Source organism: Suillus subalutaceus (assembly GCF_016647625.1).
Source record: "Suillus subalutaceus strain FC151 chromosome Unknown DFJ58scaffold_1, whole genome shotgun sequence".
In the NCBI taxonomy this organism is placed as follows: Eukaryota; Fungi; Basidiomycota; class Agaricomycetes; order Boletales; family Suillaceae; genus Suillus; species Suillus subalutaceus.
Window position 1 is genome coordinate 680,652 of NW_024540250.1, and position 19,497 is coordinate 700,148.

The 19,497-nt window shown below is 50.2% G+C and overlaps 6 protein-coding genes across 6 annotated transcripts; 2 read left to right on the plus strand and 4 right to left on the minus strand.

The window, feature by feature from the left end:
• Positions 1–171: 171 nt before the first annotated feature.
• DFJ58DRAFT_648355 (uncharacterized protein) lies at positions 172–1,344 on the plus strand (the record flags this gene model as incomplete). Its single annotated transcript, XM_041381470.1, has 1 exon — positions 172–1,344. One exon carries the CDS (start codon positions 172–174, stop codon positions 1,342–1,344), a length of 1,173 nt encoding a protein of 390 aa, XP_041251308.1.
• Positions 1,345–10,966: 9,622 nt separating this feature from the next.
• DFJ58DRAFT_649022 (uncharacterized protein) lies at positions 10,967–11,188 on the minus strand (the record flags this gene model as incomplete). The annotated part of the gene is made up of 1 exon (XM_041381504.1): positions 10,967–11,188. A coding segment is annotated over one exon (222 nt), but the record flags the coding sequence as incomplete, so codon positions are not given.
• A 1,419-nt stretch (positions 11,189–12,607) lies between these two features.
• Positions 12,608–12,784, minus strand: DFJ58DRAFT_642515 (uncharacterized protein; the record flags this gene model as incomplete). The annotated part of the gene is made up of 1 exon (XM_041381369.1): positions 12,608–12,784. A coding segment is annotated over one exon (177 nt), but the record flags the coding sequence as incomplete, so codon positions are not given.
• A 36-nt stretch (positions 12,785–12,820) lies between these two features.
• DFJ58DRAFT_648250 (uncharacterized protein) lies at positions 12,821–13,066 on the minus strand (the record flags this gene model as incomplete). The annotated part of the gene is made up of 1 exon (XM_041381464.1): positions 12,821–13,066. A coding segment is annotated over one exon (246 nt), but the record flags the coding sequence as incomplete, so codon positions are not given.
• A 101-nt stretch (positions 13,067–13,167) lies between these two features.
• On the minus strand, positions 13,168–13,380 carry DFJ58DRAFT_648158 (uncharacterized protein; the record flags this gene model as incomplete). The annotated part of the gene is made up of 1 exon (XM_041381458.1): positions 13,168–13,380. The coding sequence occupies one exon, from the start codon at positions 13,378–13,380 to the stop codon at positions 13,168–13,170; it is 213 nt and encodes a 70-aa protein (XP_041251312.1).
• A 5,006-nt stretch (positions 13,381–18,386) lies between these two features.
• Positions 18,387–18,782, plus strand: DFJ58DRAFT_720603 (uncharacterized protein; the record flags this gene model as incomplete). The annotated part of the gene is made up of 1 exon (XM_041384721.1): positions 18,387–18,782. The coding sequence occupies one exon, from the start codon at positions 18,387–18,389 to the stop codon at positions 18,780–18,782; it is 396 nt and encodes a 131-aa protein (XP_041251313.1).
• Between the last annotated feature and the right edge of the window lie 715 nt (positions 18,783–19,497).

The following is a 19,497-nucleotide window of genomic DNA, read 5'->3' on the forward strand; positions in this document are numbered from 1 at the left end:
TCCTCAAGAACGTAAGCTACTACTAAGCAAGGAAGTTTCATACTACCGGACGTCCAATTGCCTCATGTCAACAGGTCGGCACCTGTCATTTCTCTCTTTCTTATTCTTCTATTCGTTCCATTTTCAAGAACTGGATCCTCTACTTAAGCTCCGTTCTGGCTTTTTTACTGAATGGCCACTCGAAGACGAGAAGACCGTCTTCACGACGATCGTTATAAACTTTGGGTTCCAGAGAACCCGGCTGACCGTGACTACGAACAACGCCGTCATCGCGAATCTAAGTCTCGTGCTCATCCCCAGTACTCTTCTGCTGCACCTTTAGCCGGTAGAACACGTTCTTCTTCTGCCCAGTACCCATCCACAGGTCATCATTCAGCCACACAACCAACTAACACCAAGGGTTATCCTCCATCAGCATCTTCACGCCACGCCCAACCAGAACCCATTGACTCCAGATCTCATCGTCGACCTGCCCCAACCCCCAAACCATCATATGAACAAGTCTCCGGTGCCGAAGACGTTGGAAGATCTTCCAGGCAAACTTATTCTTCCCGTCCTATCCAACCACAGACTACCGCGAACTCAACCACACCTTCCACTAATTGGCCTTCATCTGCTCAAGATATCTACTCTAAACGATCGAAAGATCGTGACCAGGAACGTGATAGACATCGAGAAATGGAAAAAGAACGCGACAGAGAAAGGGCTAGCGCTGAACTCGATAGGCATCGTGAAAGACACAGATCTGAACAGCATCGAGAGAAGGAAAAGGCCGATAGGCAGAGGGAACAAACCAGGCACAGACGCGAGAAAAGGATCGAGTCAGATTCTGAAGGCCTCATGTATTCAGACAAAGCTTCCATCTCTGGCAGGGAAGCATATCAGCCCTCCATTCGCGAGTCTATCACTAGTCACAGGCGACATCGTACAGAAGACGGAGTCTCATCGGTATGTCGAACTGATTTTATATGGGGACATCATGTTGATACTGTGCTAAAGGCCCGCCGACCTCATCCTGACCCTTCTCACAACCAAACTTCTGCTGTGCACATGCAGTCTACAGGTCCCCAGCAAGAGGCTGTGACTCAGAGTAATACAGCAGGCGTAGGAAGCAATCCACCGCCCGCGCCTCGCGTGATGCCTGTCTACCTTCCTCATAAACCTTCCAAATCACATCACGAGCGACATACGTCCGCGGCTGCGCAAGGAGCTCAATCAGGCAGTGACACTGAACGAGCTTCTCTGAAAGTAAGTCACTTAAACAATATTGCTCAACTCCCTTTGACCCTTTTTTCAGCACCGCATGGAGAGAAACCACTCGGGTGGCCCCGTACAGAGAGGTGATGGATATCAAACCAGTGCCGTAAGGGAGAGACAGGGTCCAGATGCTCCCCTGGGTCCGCGTGAGGACGCCAAGTCCAAATCAGAGGTGTGTTGGATAGCCTTGACGACTGAATGATGGAGCTGATTGTGATAATCACCCAGGCCAAGTATACCTCGACGCAGGGCACATATTATGACTCGCGGCAGCCCCTAAAGTCTACGTCAATTGACACTGTGGACATACCCCTTGTTACGCCAGGCTTCAACTCGTCACCTTTACCACACGAATCACGAGGACATGTGGGTACCATACCTGTTCTTGTCGCGGGAGAGGGCCCTGCCGACCGCCAGGCTCACGATGTACTTTACAAGTCACAACCCCCGTTACATAAAGATGAACTGCATGGTGCAGGATATCCTCATGCATCCCTCGCTTCCGCGGCGAAGCCATCTCATGGCAGATCACAATCCTCTGAAGTCCCCCGTAGCCGGCCGGAGCAGCCCCCGCTGGACCGGTCTCGTACAGATCCTACAGCAATTGATCTCTCGCATGGCCGTCATCACCGGCCAGAAGATTCCACACCGCCCCGATACCTTCAGATCAGCACACCAGTGGAACAGCAACCGCGCTCATACAAGACATCATTCTCCAATCCTTCAGTTGTCTCTGGCCCAAGACCTCAACGTACATCTTCGTTCGCAGATCATCAGAATGAGTCAACCAGACCGACGCCCTCATCGGGTCCGGTAGCTTCCAGCCAACCGCCTGTGACCTCATCACCTGCTCATAAGACGAACTCGAGTCCACCTAAGATTGGGTCGGGCTACGGATCTCTCCCTTCTGCACACCCAACCCCTATGAGCTCACAGACTCACCTCGCATCTGGGACCCACAGCAATAACGTGACAGGAACTCAACGATCACCATCCACACCTCCTGCTCATTCAACATCGATAAACACCTCACAGACGATGATGATGGCATCACAACCTTCTCGTGCATCACGAACTTCACTCGATCGTCCAGAACCCCACGTCGCTCCTCGCATGACGACCGCTCAGATTTCCAATGGGAGTACGGTCAAATCGTCCTGGGTCGTGCAAACGGCCCAACCGCTCAAGGACGGTTACGTGGCTAGGGAGGAGAAGTCAGGTCGTAACAGCGCACATCATCAGGTCGATCCGCCCGCGGTAGCTCATCCACAGCTGCGTGAAGTCCTTTCTCAAGGCAACCACTATACAACACCCCCAGCAAACCGTTCAGGTCCAACTCCAAATTCCTCGCTGCGGTCGTCGCCTTATGGCACGCCAAAGGAAGTGTATGCTTCTGGGACACCTCGGCGCTCTCCAGATAATTCACCTCGCATGCCGAAGGTCAAAGAGGTACGCAGATTGAAGCTATCTTTGCAGGTTTCACTGACGCAGAACAGGCAGCCACGCCGGAGCAGTCGAAATATCTCCTCTTCCCTGCACCTCCGCAGATTGCTGTAATAGGAGCTACGCCATTGTCTGAGAACCAGGAGTTGCCTCATAAACCTTTGCACAACTCTGGTTTTCTAGCGCCGTCTTACTCAGCGCCTTCGCGAGTCTCAAGAACTACATCTGGAAGTCGGGACCATCCTACACAGGTGCAGGTGCAGCCGCAGACAGCTCACAATCATGCTGCCGGTTCCACTGCGTCGTATCAGCAGGCTTCGGGACCACAACCTGTGGTGCAGCAAGCTCCGTCTCCGTCATCATATGGCAGTCTTCCAACGCCATCCTTCCCGCCACCTTCGAGGGTCTCGAGGACGACGTCAGGCAGCCGCGACCATCCGCAGACGCCAACGGTTCATCTTAACTCCATTGCGTTGCACCAGCAGACTCCTGCTCGTCCATTGCAGTCTTTGACTCCCCAGACTCCCGCGTCACCATATGGCAGTCTTCCTGCACCATCATACCCAGCGCCTTCGCAGATGTCGAGGACGACCTCCGGTACTCGTGAACATTCTCCACAAGTGCAGCCACAGACCATTCATACCCATTCTGTTGCTCCAACTGTGTCACAGCAGCAGACTCCTGGGCGTCCATCCCAATCTGTGATGTTGCCTTCGCAGGTCTCGAAGACGACGTCTGGCAGCCGTGAACATCCCCCGCAGCAGACAGCTCATAGTGTTGGTTCTATGGCGTTGCACCAACAGACTCTTGAGTCTACGTCCCAATCTGTAGTGCTACCTTCGCAGGTCTCGAGGACAACGTTCGACAGCCGTGAGCATCCTCCGCACGGGCAGGACTCTATAGCGGCACACCAGCAGAATCCAGGGTTTCCATCACAACCTGTGGCGCCACAGGCTCCAGCGTCACCATACGGCAATCTTCCTGCACCATCGTATCCACCGCCTTCACAGATCTCGAGGACGACGTCCGGTAGTCGTGACCATCCACTAGACGCGCAGCCGCAGACGATTCATCCTGTTGGTTCTACGGTGTCGCACCAGCAGACTTCTGGGTTTCCATCCCAGTCTGCAATGTCGCAGGCTCCATCTCCCTCGTCATACGGTCAACTTGCTACTGCTGGACAGTTTTCGCCTCCACCTCTACCGGTTCCGCCACCAAGAGTACCAGGAATTGACATCCCAGAGGACTTTTTCCCTGTGAAGCTGACACCTAGTAGTCCCGCTGGAATCAACCACACGCCAACGAGGTCTGCTGTTCCATTGCAGCAGCCCGCTCCAGCTCCAGCTGCCACTCATACCTCGGCTATGGCAGCCTCTACTCCCTCTCCTCAGCCTTCATTGCCCAACGGACATGCCGATCCCTACAAGAGCAGGCCTTGGACGGGTGAGGGAATGGGTGCTGCACCTGCGACTGCAAGTTCCGCATATCAAAAGGCTGCTGCTCTTGCACCTGCTATCTCTCGCGAAGCTTCTCTAGCTACACACCGGCATTGCCATCTGCGGGTACAGGTCCTGCTAGTGGAGTTAATCAGGGCACGTCAGATTCACAGCACCCTCCGCCGAGCCAGGGAGCGCCTGCGAGCGTACATCCACAGACCAATCCGGCTCCTCGGTTGACACGGCCCAAAGTCACCATTGAGGAAGTTCCTGAGTCTCCACAGTTCGGAAATAAGTGGACTGCGAATCCTTCGCAGATGCAGACGCAGACACATGTTCCGGCTCAGTCTGAGGCTCATGTAGCTTCGTCGAGTGTTCCTGCTGCCAAAGTGCAGTCTTCGGATGTGAATGCTCATGAGAAGGCACCGAAGCCGAAGGATTTGTTTGCTCCTAGTGTGCAGCCTACTCCGAGCGTGCAGCCAAACCCCAGTGTGCAGCCTACTCCGAGCGTGCAGCCAAACCTCACTGTGAAGCCTACCCTCAATGTGCAGCCTACTCCGAGCGTGCAGGCAAACCCCACTGTGAAGCCTACCCTCAGTGTGCAGCCTACTCCGAGCATGCAGCCTACATCCGCTGTGAAGCCCAGCCCCAGTGTGCAACCTACTCCCACTACCGTAGCGTCAACTTCATCCCATGTGCCTCCTGCCGCACCATCGACTCAACAGCATGCATACATTTCTGCATCTTCTCGTGCTCCGTTCTCCGCTCCGCCAACACAGACTACTTTTACTCCATTGCATCAAGATCCTGTTCATCGAACGACATCGTCTGGTGGACAGCCTCGAGGGTACCAACGGTCGACTGATGTGCAGCCAAGTGCGAAAGCGCCGCCTACATATACAAGCGCATCAGCTATTGCAGCACAAGGTGCTCGACATGTTTCTCAGTTACCGATTGTTGCTCAGAGTGCTTCTATAGATACTGCATCCAAAGGGAGATCATACGCAGCGACCCCTACTACGACCGTGACCGCCCCTCACCCTCAGAATTTGCCAACTGCGGAGACCCACACGAAATATCATTCATCTCGACCTCTTACCAATGCATCAGGTGCCGCAGCGCAAACTACTCGACCAGTCGCTCCGCCGTCGAATGTTACTCAGAACGTTCCTGTTGATGCTGCATCCAAAGGTAGCAGGCAATATGCAGCGGTTGCTGCGTCTGCTGTCGCATCTCACCCTCACAATGCAGAGGCCCATGCGAAACCTTATTCCTCTCGTCCTGTTGTAACCCCTGTGACTATTCCTCAAGGTGTCAACGTCCGTGCGGCTGCCAGCACTCCATCTGCAAAAACCCAAGTGCAGGACCTTCCTAATACCAGTGATTCCACTCGTTATCGTGGTTTGATTTCTTCTGCTTCTCGTTATGCTTCAGCCATGAACCCATTATACCCTGCATCTCATCGTCACGCTACCCCAGCAAGTGCCAACCAGCAACCCAAACCCTCGCATTCAACGCATCCTATACCCCATCATCGAACTGTATCATTACCCACTCCACAGCCTGTTTCCACATCTAATGCCAACCCACGTCCTCCCTCTCCTCGTAAAATTTCTCAGCCTTTGGTCAACTCCAGTGCTACGTCAACACAGCCTTTCCCCAGTTCATCGCAAGGAAACGTTTCGTCTCGCCCCTCCAAGACAGCCGAACCTTCGTGGGCTGCCCGTGTTGCAGTCTCAGGACATCCATCTACGCCTGCTCCGTCCCGAGCTCACCTGCCATCTATGAATCGTACATTCTCCCATGAGTCCGAGGTGCTGATGACGCCTTCTTCTATTGCACCCTCAATGCCCAAGACACCGCAAATAACGCAGACGAATTTCACCTCTCCACACCAAGTAACTGCGCCCCCGATGAGGCAGAGGCAGGTGTCCACAGAATCTAAGGAGTCGAAGAAGAAGCCGGGTGGTTTCCTTGGAGGGCTGTTCAGGACCATGTCAGGGTCTGGCTCTTCTAAACCTCTCGAGAATCCCGTTGCTCGATCTCCAAAGCTGTCTATGGAGCAGCACAAGTCTCCGGCGATTGTAGCACCACTCATGCAGCACTCTAAGTCGTCTTCGCCTAAGGAATCAAAGGATAAGGCAGTGGCTTCTGCACCTCCTGCTCAGACCACGACTCTTTTGCCCTCATCAGCGTCGGTTCAACCAAAGGCACTAAAGGACAGAGCCAGGAAGCACCCTGAGATTTCATCTGTGCATCCTCTTCGTGACCGCAAGCAACCTTCGTCCAATGTGTTCTCTCCATTCAGTTTCCTGACTAGCAAGAGAAATCGCACCATGTCTGGAGCATCTCTCGATGTATGTGATGGAAACACTGCGGTACGTATGATTTTCATGTTGTCGGATGTCGAGTCTGATCATGGTTCACACAGACAAACACTGTGATTGGGTCCCCGGCTCACTCTACGGTCAGTCAAGTTCAGCCTCTTCCGCCTATGGTGCCGCCGCCTTCGCGCGATCCTATGGTGGCAACTAGCCAGTGGAGGGATAGAGAAGAGGCGGAGCAGAAGAGGAGGAAGAAGAATCGTCCTCGCCCAGGAGTGACCTTTGACGTCGAGGAAGACACGCCTGACCCTTATCCTGGGCCTACAGGCAAGCAGAAAGGCGCGCGGCTGGTTCGGCGCAAAACTGGCCGTTCTGCGACTCCCGGACCCCGCTGATGTATGATATATATGGCTATCGATCTATGTCTGAAGTATCTTAGTATTGTTTTCGTATTATGCTATATAGCTTATGGTCCTATAACAGCTATTTAGGAGTAGGTAAACGCGAATTATAGTGAGAATTATAGTGAGACTGAGAACATATGAGACGGAAAGGAAAGCAACCTTTACTGATCGCTGTCACGGTAGCACGCCACTTTGATTGTACTAACGCTCATCTATAAATTTGAGTTGGTCGAACTTCATTTTGACCTGCTTTTCAATGAGCAGTTCAGTTTTGGTTTAGCTCAGGTTTACGAATGGCGGGAAGTGCATGGATGAATTTGAATGTGACTCACGTATCATACGTGCGCTGACTCGGAATTATTCGAACCTCGCTAATATTGTTGGTTGTGTACACTAGTGCTCCCAATAAACGATTGACATTAATTCTGTGCACCTCCGCAAACCTCTATGTTTCCTATGTCGGAAAATGATCCGATTTGAGGATCTCTCCAGATTCTAACACCTCGGAATTTATATTAATTGCTACGTCGGATTACATACTATTTACAACGTCTTTTCCTACCCTTTTCAGGTCTGATCAGTTTCTCACTTCCGCAGTGATTGTACTATGATACGCAGCATTCAGATCATAGAGAGAAAACATTAAGTGGGCAGGTTTCTCACCTGCACCATTCAGGAGGAACACACTTCGAATCTGTTAACAACTTGGTCATAAGTTTATGGTTAACGTCCGAAGACCTCACCGCGAGCTCATGCCCAAGGTGCGATCATAGAGAAAAACTGTTGTCAGCAGGTTTCGAACCTGCACAATCCGCGAGGAACAGATTTCGAATCTGTTAACGACTTGTCCGTGACTCTTACAGTTGTCGTTCGATGACCTTTCCGTGAGGTCATGCCCGAGGTGCAATCAAGGAGAAAACCATTGTCGGCAGGTTTCGAACCTGCACCAACAGATCTCAAACCTGTTAACCACTTGGCTAAGAATAGTTAGGATAAATCGATGGATTCGGGCTGGACATGCCAAATGGGTAAGGTCTGCCTGATGATGTGGCTGGTTGTACAGGCGAGAACGACGCTAACTGTAGTGTCATGAACCGCGATTCAGTCTCATATGTGCCAGCCCGCGCAGCCGTAGAGTGCGCAAACACGGGAAGAATCTGATGCTAGCGGTGGTCTTCAATGAGAATACATGTAACAGTATTGTTCTGTCGTCGCTCGATGATAGGTCGTACGGCCGGTATCGATGACAGCTTGTATGCATAATCTCGCGTGTATATTGGCCAGCCCGCATGTAGAGCTGCGCGTGCGTATGGTTGCCAAATCAACTTACAGTGGTCAGGAGAAGTCATGTAATCGAGTGTAGTGAGAGCGTAGTTGCCAGCCAATGATGCCGGCAGGAACGAAAAGCTGCTTCTCCCTCGAGCTGAAATTACGATATTGCCGCAGCCATCGAGCCAATCATTTGTTGCATTCATGTGGTCGCCTATCAGGACAAGATCAATACGAGAAGATATTGATGGGACGAGAAATAGAATCAGCCGTAACAGGGCGAAGCACGTTACAAGCGACCACCGCGCTACTCCTGAAGCACTAGCTTGCATGCGGGACACCACGTATATACAGCAAGGCCGACAGGTGGATTGAGTATCCTGAAGGAGATACAACTTAGTGCCTACTCACCTTGGTGCACGCAAGTGATCACTCCCTTGTCGTCGACGCTCCTGCTAACCGAGACACCGAAAAAGATTCAATGGCGGCCATCACTGGCACTTACAAAGTAGTACGCGTCCCAAGCGCCAACTCAAAAGGAAATGCCTCATAGACTCGAACTGACACTGCTCAAGGGTCATGAGAAATTGGTGAACGAGATGGTTTTCATCCGTAGTACCCGTCTCCTCGATACTCGCTCTCATGACAAGAGTGGGATCTGGACTTGGGAAAACAAGTGGGCAGCGAAGTAGTTGAAATGTAGCTCAAATCCATGTAGCCGAGGTTTTGAAGAAACGCACGCACCTGAGCTACATCCATGCACGTCAAGTTGCCGCCGGGTATGTACCATATGCTTAGTAATATCAGTTTCTCTTCTAGGGGCTGTCTCTCCCTCCAACTCACCCTCAATCTCTGTCTCACCATACACATCCTTCTAACTTATTGTTTACTATATTGTCCAGCTTTTCCTCACCATGGATGCCTCAAATATCACCATGGACTCTTCAGCGGATTTCATGCAACTCTTGAACAAGTTCAACAAGTTAGAGCTCAACATACAGGCAGATCTTTTTGTCCAGAAATCAGAAAATGAGAAGCTCGCCAAAATGGTGAAGGAGCATGAGAAAAGTTAAACCAAGTGAGTTTTAAATTTTCTCATACCAATTTGTTTGACTAATGTGTGCAAGCTCGATAATGAGAAGGGGACAGAGTGAAGAAAATACCAGGATGACCTGAAAGAACACCAAAAGAAGATGATAGGCTTGAAGAGGAGAATAAGGAACAGAATGCGAGGATTGATGGACTTGAAAAGGGGGTCAACAGGCTCAAAGCACAGAAGATTAAGCTTCAGGAACAGGTTATGGAGGTAAGCAACCATTATGTGATATTAGTTCAAATTTTGATAACTTCGCTGCAGAACCAACACATGATCTTGACAATCTAGAGACAGACGATCATCAACAAAGCATGAGACAAACTGGCAACAGTTTGTAACCTACAAGCACTGCAACTCCTCCCATCCAGCTATCAGATGGGACAGAATTCCCCAGATGAACAACTAGACTTAGTGGTCAAGGTTGTGTCTGCAAAGCTATCTCATTATAATAGGAGGTTGCTTCCAGATGTGGCATTAAGACGCGTGCTGAGCACGTCACCATACAGTTTCAGAAACCTTGGCAATGGAGTTGCACACCTCGTCCCAACTGAAGACGCAATTTGGGACAAGAACTTGAACAATGTGCAACAGGTTTCAGTCATCAGTAAATTCACACATTGCTTGACTTCCTTTTTTGAGACTTGCTGCCAGTCAATAAATCTTATTTACCACTTGTTTACATTTATTTGATTGAGCGCGTTAGTCGAAAGAAAGTGCGTGACAAACAAGTGCGACAATGCGCAGATAAGCATCAAAAGGACACACATTTATTTCAAGGCACAAAACTACAGTAAGGGGTGCAAGTGTACTCATAAGTATGACGTATTGACGAGATTGTGTTAAGTAAATGGCAGCTTCAAAGTCTTTTGATAGTGTGCGAGGGAGGAAGCGCCAATGGATCGATGTTGCGATCAGGGCGAATGAGGCGATTTGGGCTGAGGTGGAAGCAGAGGAGGCAGAGGTGAATGTGGAGGTGCCAAAGGGCCTTTGGGAAAGGGTGAAGGGGTGGATCGGCAACAGGAATTGAGATGGAATGAGTTGCTCGTGATTCCAGCCTAAAGTGAGTCCTAGGATGTCTGTTAATCAATGAAGACTTACCTGGTCCTGATAGTCTCGTTTTCGCGACTTTGACCCGCAAATATTCACCGTCAGCATTGTATCAATGTATAGTATGTAGAATAAACACGCACCTTCGCATGCCCCATTGTGAAATCTCGACCTCGACACCCAAGTCTGACGCTGGAGTACTATGACCAGGCGTATTGGTTTCCTTGAGAAGCTTGTTGGCAGCGCGTTGTTCTTTCTTGCCATGGGCACGATCGACGAGTTCCTGCAAATCTTCACCGTCCTCCACAGCCTAACATCCTGATCAGCATGCATGCATCGCGACATCCTACTAGACATACCATCACCCACTGCTCATTGCTAAGACCATCGTTATAATTGACGACATTATGACAACGCTGACCACGGCCCTGGATAGCACCATCAATCTCCTTTGGCTCGAACGGTTCATCCATCTGATAGTATTTAGGCAGCTCTTCAAGCTGCATGAGTGGTAACGGCGGCTTCCCCCTGTTGCCGATCGCACGCCATGCATCCAATGCATCCCATTCTTGCTGAAGATCCATTGTGTGGAAAATCTCATTGAGTTCATCATCATTCATGTCACCGGCCTCTTCATTCTCCTCCTCTTGATCTGCTTTGAGGATGGACCGCTGCATACCACTCATTTAGCTATTCGTTATGTGAGAGAGCTGCTGCAACACCTACCAGGAATTCTCCCTGCTCTTCCTGCATTGATTTGTTGTCAAAACGACCAGCTTGGATGACCTTGTCGTCCATATCGAGCTTGTACCGCGCACAAGCATACATAGCTTCTTCAACACTCTTCTCTGTGATGAAACGGAGGATTCGGACAGCCTTTGTCTGGCCGATACGGTGAGCACGATCTTGAGCCTAAAGATCAGCATGGGGATTCCTGAGACATCATCATCAGTACGTCTTTCCAAACGATAACCAGAAGCTTATTCACCAGTCACTATCAAAGCTGCAAACCTACGCGTCAGCATAGAGAACAACTCGACCGCAAGAGACAACGCACATGATGCCATCACCCCATTTTGTGCGATACAGTGCATCATCTGGCTTGGTATCGGGATGAATTTGGAGCCTGCCTTCCCAGAGAGCAGCAGAGGACTTTGAGGGATCATAACGAGCAGGGTCAGACAGTGTACCGCATAATTGTGGTGCCCAGCCAGCTCCGATGGAAGATGCAATAAGTGTTGGTACCATAGTCATCAATGAGGGGCTAGAAAAAAATTAAGGATACCATCTCACAAACCAAACATTAACACATACAGAGGAACACATTTATCTTCGTGCAGTCTAGCCTGAAGGCTCTTCACAACAAATGAAGACGAGCGAAGTCGCCTGCCCCGCAGGTTAGCGAATGTGGCGAGATTGTCATGCACAAGTTCAATCACAGAGTTCCATTCAACATCTGGGCGAACTTTGAGAAGACCGCCTTTGGGTTTGGGGAGTAAGCGCATCATGATGAAGAGGTGTTCAAAGGGTCCGTTGGGCAGTAGGCGGATGAGCGCGCCCAAGGGGATGGATACGAAGCTGAGGGCGAGTGGGATGCCCCATTCACGACCAGCGATACGTGTCACCTGGAATGCGGTGCCACCGATGAACATGATGACCACTTGAACAGCGATCTCTGCAAACCAGCCGTGAGGGTAGTCCAGGTATAACATGACTCGACTCACCAATGAGAGTAATGGCCATGAAGTACCAATTGTGAAGCATGCCTTCAAAAACGTTGAGCTTCCGGTCCAGCCTTCGTGAGTTCACCGAGTTGAATATCTGAGCAAAGACAAACACATTGAAGATGAGAGTCTGGACAATGGTGGCATTCCCTGATGTGTCTGCATAGCCCAAAATTGTGGTGCCAAGGAAGTGGAATAATAGGATGACGGTGATCTGGTAGACAGACTGGATCAAGATCTGCTTGTCAATTCCGATCAATGTTAAGTTCTGAGCGATGACGTTGTAGGGCACCTAGAACTAAATGAGTATGTTGAAATATCACTGAAAATATACCTACATCATCAATTGCAGTGCCTTGCATCCCTGGTGGTGGCCAAGATGGAAAATTTCTATAGCACAGGGTGATAGTCCGCAGAGTCTGATTCACATAGAAAATGATAGTCCTCATCATGTTCTCTTCCGAGACACCATCAATATCTGCCACCTCGACATCGTCGGACTCGGTACTCGGGCGAGAGCTCCCATGCTGTTCTACGACGACGTGGCTGCTGCACAACTTTGTCAGAATCTCGCTAGCACCCTTGACGTAGAAACGCACCCAAGTTCTTTCACAAAGTTCAAAAGTGCCATCTCTGTCTTGCTTCCCACAAACACACGCTTCCCAGTCTCCTTCTCCTCGTCCTCATACGCAGTAGAGTTAACAGCGATGGCCGCATTAAACAGTGAAAGAAGTGGCCGGCTCAGAACAGTGTTGAGCATTGATTGATCGATGCTGAAATCGTCACACGGGGTATTTGAACCAGAGCTCCTGTGTGGGCTTCAGCTTCTATTCGCGTTGGTGCAGGCTTGGTTGTCTTTGAGTTTGCACACAAATTTGGCGTGGATGCCGACGGAGCCTGTGACCACGGACATGACGTTGCGGGTGAGAGTACTGGTCTTGTCGGTGCAGATGACGGAAGAGTTGGCCATCGTCTTGCAGGAGCCCAAGACGCGCACCAGGAGGTTTTCTTTCGTCATCCTCTTGGTGGTGAATGCCAGAGCAAGAGTTACAGCCAGTGGGAGACCTTCTGGAACGGCAACTGGATATCGTCATCATGCAATGTCCTAGGACCTGACTATTAGCAACAGACCGAAAATTGAACTGAGGACCCACCTATGTCATCCAGTCAGGACGCTATCTCAAATGCGTGGTGATCAACGTATTTGTTGATGTAGAATGAGTCGAAAGTATCAAGAGACTGATAAAACTTGAGGGAGGGAGGAATGTACTCAGAACTGTAGATAGGTATCAAGTGGGCTGCACGGAAGACCGTCTCGATGTAGAGACTCGTGTTTCTGCAGGCACATATAGGCACATTTTGCACCTTTTCACAACTCATGACAATTGGCCTTCAATGCACGACTCGCACCATCAGCTATATTCAACTTCTATCATGTCCCTAGTCATTTTACACATAACGCGCAGCTTTCCTGTGAAACGCGCCATAGGCGCGGTACTTTCCCACACAACGCGCAGCATTCCCACACGCGCACCTTGCGCGCTTTCTCGCGCTTAAGCGCCCTGCATCGCCTATCATCCAGGAACGTCCGTCTATGTCCACCCACCTCATTGGTACGTCATATCCCTTGCCTCGTGGTTTGTAACAAGCATTGCAGCGTTATTACATGTCATTACGTATTCATAGCGCTTATTGCTCCTATCCCTTCCGCTTCCGATGTGATTTCCATAGTATAAAGTTGCTGACTTACTACACCATCATTATTACTCCCCTTTGCTGTACTTCCCTTGCTATTGGGTTTTACCTTAGAGTAGTAGTCACCACTTGGGCGCACTTTGTGTTTCCAATGGTTATCGTTATCCGCCTATACTAGACCTTTATCCGCGCTCGTTATAACACTCGCTCTGCGTTTGCACTCGCTTTGCACATCCGCTTCCTTGTCCGTTTCCTTATCCGGTATTCTCCGCACAATGCGCGCCTTAGCGCTCACGTTCCCACGCTCGCGCTTACCTTAGTGCGCTCTCTCGCGCTTCGCGCTCACTTTGCTTTTCTTCTTGCGCTTTCGCGCATCCATCGCACTTCAAGGGTCTTTCTTTCATCTGGTTCTGTGTTCAGTAGCAGTCCCCTTTAGGGTCGAACGTTCTTGCATTCTGCGAGTATAGCAGCTAGGCAGAGCCAAGACTCACTTATACTGGTTGAGCACTTTTAGATATTTCATATCAGCCCAGCCAGGTTGAGATCGCCTCACTGGGATGTGGCAGAAGCTTACAGGACTGTTCCCCTCCACCCCTCACAGTACCCGGGCCTCGTTGTCCGCACGAGCAAGGACAGCTTCGCCATCGACACAAGTTTTTGTTTCGGCTGCTCCTCAGCAGCCGGATCATACAGTGGCCTTGCTGATGCAGGGGCCGACATCCTCCGCAGCGAAGGCATTGGCCCATTATCAAAATGGGTCGATGACCATTTATTCTTCCGCATCCTCCGGGATTTCCTGGAGAGGTACAACGAGCAGCGCAAGATTTGGGCCAAAGCCATCCGCGACCACGGGGGTCTTCACATTGACGGTGGCTGGAAATGGTACCAAGGCTCAGCCCTGCATAACGACCAGCCAGAAGAATATGATGAGGATTGCTCCTTTCCCATCATCGACCTCTCCCAAAGCTCCCCACGCTCCACTGAAGACGCCCGGTACTTGTACTGCATGGATGACATCAACACTGTCTCGACCCAAACAGGCACCCCCTGGGAGGTGTCCAAGGACATCCAATTTTGCTTTGACCCCCCGTTCATGGGCTTCACGTGGAAGCTCGGCCTTCGCACAATCGAGATCCCGGATGGCAAGAAAAAGAAATACCTGGACACCATTTTGGAATGGGAAGCCCAGCCCTGTCACGTCCTCCTCGAAGTCCAGAAGCTCCACAGCAAGCTGCTACACGCTACCCTCGTTGTCCCCACCGGAAGAGCTTACATCACCGAGCTGGAAGCCATGCTATCCATTTTCAATGACCATCCATTCATGCCTCATACCCCACCTAGAAACTGCGCTGCTGACCTCAGATGGTGGTCTGCGACTCTTCGCCAACCCACCATCAGTAGACCCGTCCTGGGCCCATGCATCGTCCTCGACCCTAACGCCTTCTCTGATGCTAGCTCAGGCATGGGCGTCGCAATTTGGATCGACGGATGGTGGTGCACCTGGCGCCTCATTCCAGGATGGAAAGCTGATGGCTGCAACATCGGATGGGCTGAGGCCATCGGGTTTGAGTTTCTCGTCCTCAGCATCATCAGAGCAACCAAGTCCAGCCCAGTCCCTTGCTTCAAGGTTTACGGAGATAACAGAGGAGTTGTGGAAGGCTGGTGGAAAGGACGAAGTCGCAATCAACCCACAAACTCCGTCTTCAAGCGCATTCACAGTGCCACTCAAGCCGCTTCCTGTATCATCCTCACGCGCTATGTCCCTAGCGCTCTCAACCCTGCAGACGACCCATCGCGAGTCAAGTACCCCCCGCACTCCCTTCTTCTGCCCCCCATTCCTATCGCTCCTGCTATCAGGGACTTCATCATCGACTTCGACGCTCCTCTACACACAAATGAACGTAGCATGTCCCAGCATCCCGTCGCGGTTCTCACACCCTCCAAGAACCGTTGCTCACACCAGGACACTCAACGAGCTGTTGAAAACCGCGCCCTCGAGCGACAAGGAGAAGAGCTCTTCCAAACGTCGCAAGTATAGTACGTCCCTGCTCGCTCTATGAGATTCCAGAAGCCATTTACTGAACAGGTAACACAGCTTATCCTCCTGACCTCAATCTGCTTCCATCAGTACTTCACCCGCACTGCCCAGCCAAACAGCGTCTACGTCTTTGGAAACCATCAGTATTGAGACCTATCCCAAATGCCCTCGCAACGGATGACATAACGCGCATTCAAGACGTCATGTGCCACGCTTGGGCTGAGAGCATACATGAGACCTATGGTTCTGGACTCCTGGTATATCATGTATATTGTGACTCTCGCTCGATCGCAGAAAAGGATCGCGCACCCGCATCTTCAATCCTTATCTCAACGTTCATTGCTGTAATAGCAGGCTCTTATTCCGGAAAAAACAATCGCTAACTACATATTTGGGGTCTGTGCATGGCACATCCTCCACGGACTAGAATGGGCCCTCAACAACGTTCAAATCAAGACCCTTCTGAAAGCCTCTGAAAATGTCGCTCCTCCATCAGCAAAACGGAAGAAACGCCTCCCATACACCGTCAAGTTCATTTGTGCACTCCGCGACCATCTAGACCTCAACTTACCACTTGACACATTGGTGTTCAGTTGCCTAACAACATCGTTCTATTGCACGGCTCGGGTCAGAGAGTTCACAGTCCCCACCCTTTCCTCCTTTGATCCAAACATCCATGTCAAACTCTCCGACATGCGCATCGAGCAAGACCGTAACAACCTAGAAATGAGAGTCTTTTGGATTCCCCGCACCAAAACGACTAGAGAAGGAGAAGTCGTATCCTTTGCTCGTCAGAATGGTCTGTCAGACCCAGACCATGCATTGCTCGAACACCTCCGAATCAACGAACCGCTGTAGAGACTCGCGTTTCTGCAGGCTCATATGGGCTCATATTACGAATTCTAATGACTGGCCTTCACGGCACAACTCGCACCATCACCCTCTAGTCATTCCCTATAGAGCGCACCACTTTCCCGCAGAACGCGCCATAGGCGCGACATTTTCCCGCACAACGCGCAGTATTCCCGCGTGCGCGCTTTCTCGCGCTTAAGCGCACTATGTCGCACATCATCCAGGAGCATCCATCCATTGTCCAACCAGTCCCTTGGTATGTCCCTTTTCGTTATCTGACCATATTTGGCATATTACACTTCCCATTTCGTCATGGACCCTTACTTTACATCACTTTACATCACTTACATACTTAGAGCGCTCCCTATTCGGCTCTGAGCCCTGGGAGAGCGCTTAGGTAGAACTTACATACTTTCATGTTCGTTTTACACCGAACTTTTCCACCTTACCTTCCTACCACTCAGTATCTATCATCAGTTAGTTCCATGCAATGCATGTGTCCTTCATCATCTTGAGGCTCTAGCATCAGTCTATAGCTAGTGGCACTGTCAGTATCTGTCTAGATCCGCGCTTTTCCTCTTATCAGTCTCAGTATCCATCTTCTACACTTGTGCACCGCTTGCACTACCTTCCCGCGCTCCGCGCACCTTCGCACTTCGCTTTCCCCGCGCGCGCCTTCAGCGCATTTCACCGCCATTCACCAGGGTTGTTCAGCATCATTCCGTGGATCCTTGCTTTCCTTGCTTCCCCTTTAGGGTCGAACATTCTTGCATCCTGCGAGTATAGCAGCTAGGCAGAGCTGAGACTCACTTATACTGGCTGAGCACTTTTCTTATATGTGCCTGCCAGGTTGTGATACCCACACCGCCTCCCGGAGGAGCCCTGTTTGCTTACCGGCACAAGAAAGGACACCGTCCTCTAACCAAACAGAAATTTATTGGACGCCTAGCTCAAGCAGCTAGAGCAGCAGGCATGGACCCCCTACAAGGCCACAGAATTCGCATAGGTTCGACTCTCGAATATTTGCTCCGCAATGTCCCCTTCGAAGTCGTCAAAACCAAAGGTCGATGGGCAAGTGACGCTTTCCAAGCATACCTGCAAAAACACGCGCAAATTTTAGCACCTTACATGCAAGCCGTGCCTAGCCTCCACGAGGAGTTCATTCATTTTTCAATGCCCAGGACAAGCTAGATCCCTTCCATACTTCGTGAGTCCCTTCCTCCTACTAGAGCGGGTGTCTTTGGCTTTGCTGCGATGTGTCGTCCCGGACTCCTAGTATCTCGGGGGATTCGCAGCTCACCTCCTTGGGCAGATCTCCGATCAGGGCCAGTCAGCGCTGTGCGCTGTCGCCCATTAGCTTAGCACTTGCTTATCGTAGTACCTCATTGATAATAAAAATTTGTTCCTCAAATCATTCTCACCTAGAGCAATAGAGCAACACCCAAAGACACATTTTTGCTGGCTATGCTGATGGAGGTATGGTAGCTCTGACATTGCCATGTATACCCATGTCTGAGTTGTGTAATTTGGTGATGACTAGGACTAGTCATGAGTCTAAGTGACATTGCAATTTAGGGGTAGAAGATTGAAGCTTTGCTTTATTCTACTATTCTTGACTAGGACTCCATTCACACCCTGACAGTCAGACTATGATGGGAACAATATTCCATCAGACATTTTCCCCAGTATGTGTGATTCATTTTATGCTTCATCATGTCAACTCATCTTATATCCACAGGTGAGGACATTGCAGTCCGATGCGGGGAAGCCATCATGACTTCCCAACATCTCTACAAAATCCATGGCCACCCAATTAATTGCAACTGCATTGGCAGCCATGTGTAACAATAACATCCTGGTTGAGGATTACACCCTGTTTGTGGATCCCTGGGATGGCAATGATTATGCCATCCTGAAATCGGTTGTGATGGGAATTGATGTAGGCAGTTTTGATGTCAAAACCCTGAAGTGGCCCGGGCAGGCTGCGTTTAAAGATGGGACAAACCACATACAGTGGTTTGTCATACCAGCACTGGGAGCTTACATGAAAGCAAAGAAGGTCACAGCATTGCTCACATTGAAGGATGGCTGGAATGTCAATGACATGCTGACACAGTTGGACAATGACCATGCATATTTGACTAGCTTTTTAGGTGCTGACAACAAAGCGCATCCAATGTTCACATTCTTGAACTGAGTAAGTACCTGTCTCCAATCATGCTCTACTCTAATACATTGGTTTATTTTCAAAGCTCAGTGTAATCCCCACTGCCATAACTGTTGTGATGGTTATCTATGCATAGTCTACTATATGATAATAAGAAGCAACAGGGCCCTGAGGCAAAAAAAGCAACAGGGCCAGCTAAAGTGGCAAAGCCCACTACCTCCCCTGCTCACTTTACTGTCAGTCAAGTTCAGCCTCTTTCACCTACAGTGGCTCAAAAAACCGTCCGTATGTTTTGGCATTTTTCACTATCTATAATATTGTGTAAGAACAAACAAATGCCTCAAAAAACATGCTTATACCACATTGTAGTATGGCTTCAGGGCTTTCATTTGAGCCCTACACCGTGGGAATCGGTGGAGATATGGTGGAGATACAAGGCTCACAAAATGGTGACTCATGCGGACAGTTTTTTGACTCAAGTATTTTACAGTAATAACCAGGTATTCTAGTATTTTGTATGACCTCCCTTGGCTTTAATTACTGCCTCTATCCTTCTAGGCATACTCTCAATTAATTTCTGGCAATCCTCAGCTGTGATCTTCCCCCATTCCACTGCTACTCTCTCCCAAAGCTCCCATACTCCTTTAGGGGGGTTTTCATAGGCTTGAAGCTTTTTCTTGAGTGTTCCCCAGAGATGTTCAATGACATTGACATCAGGAGACTGTGCTGGCCAGTCAAGAACATT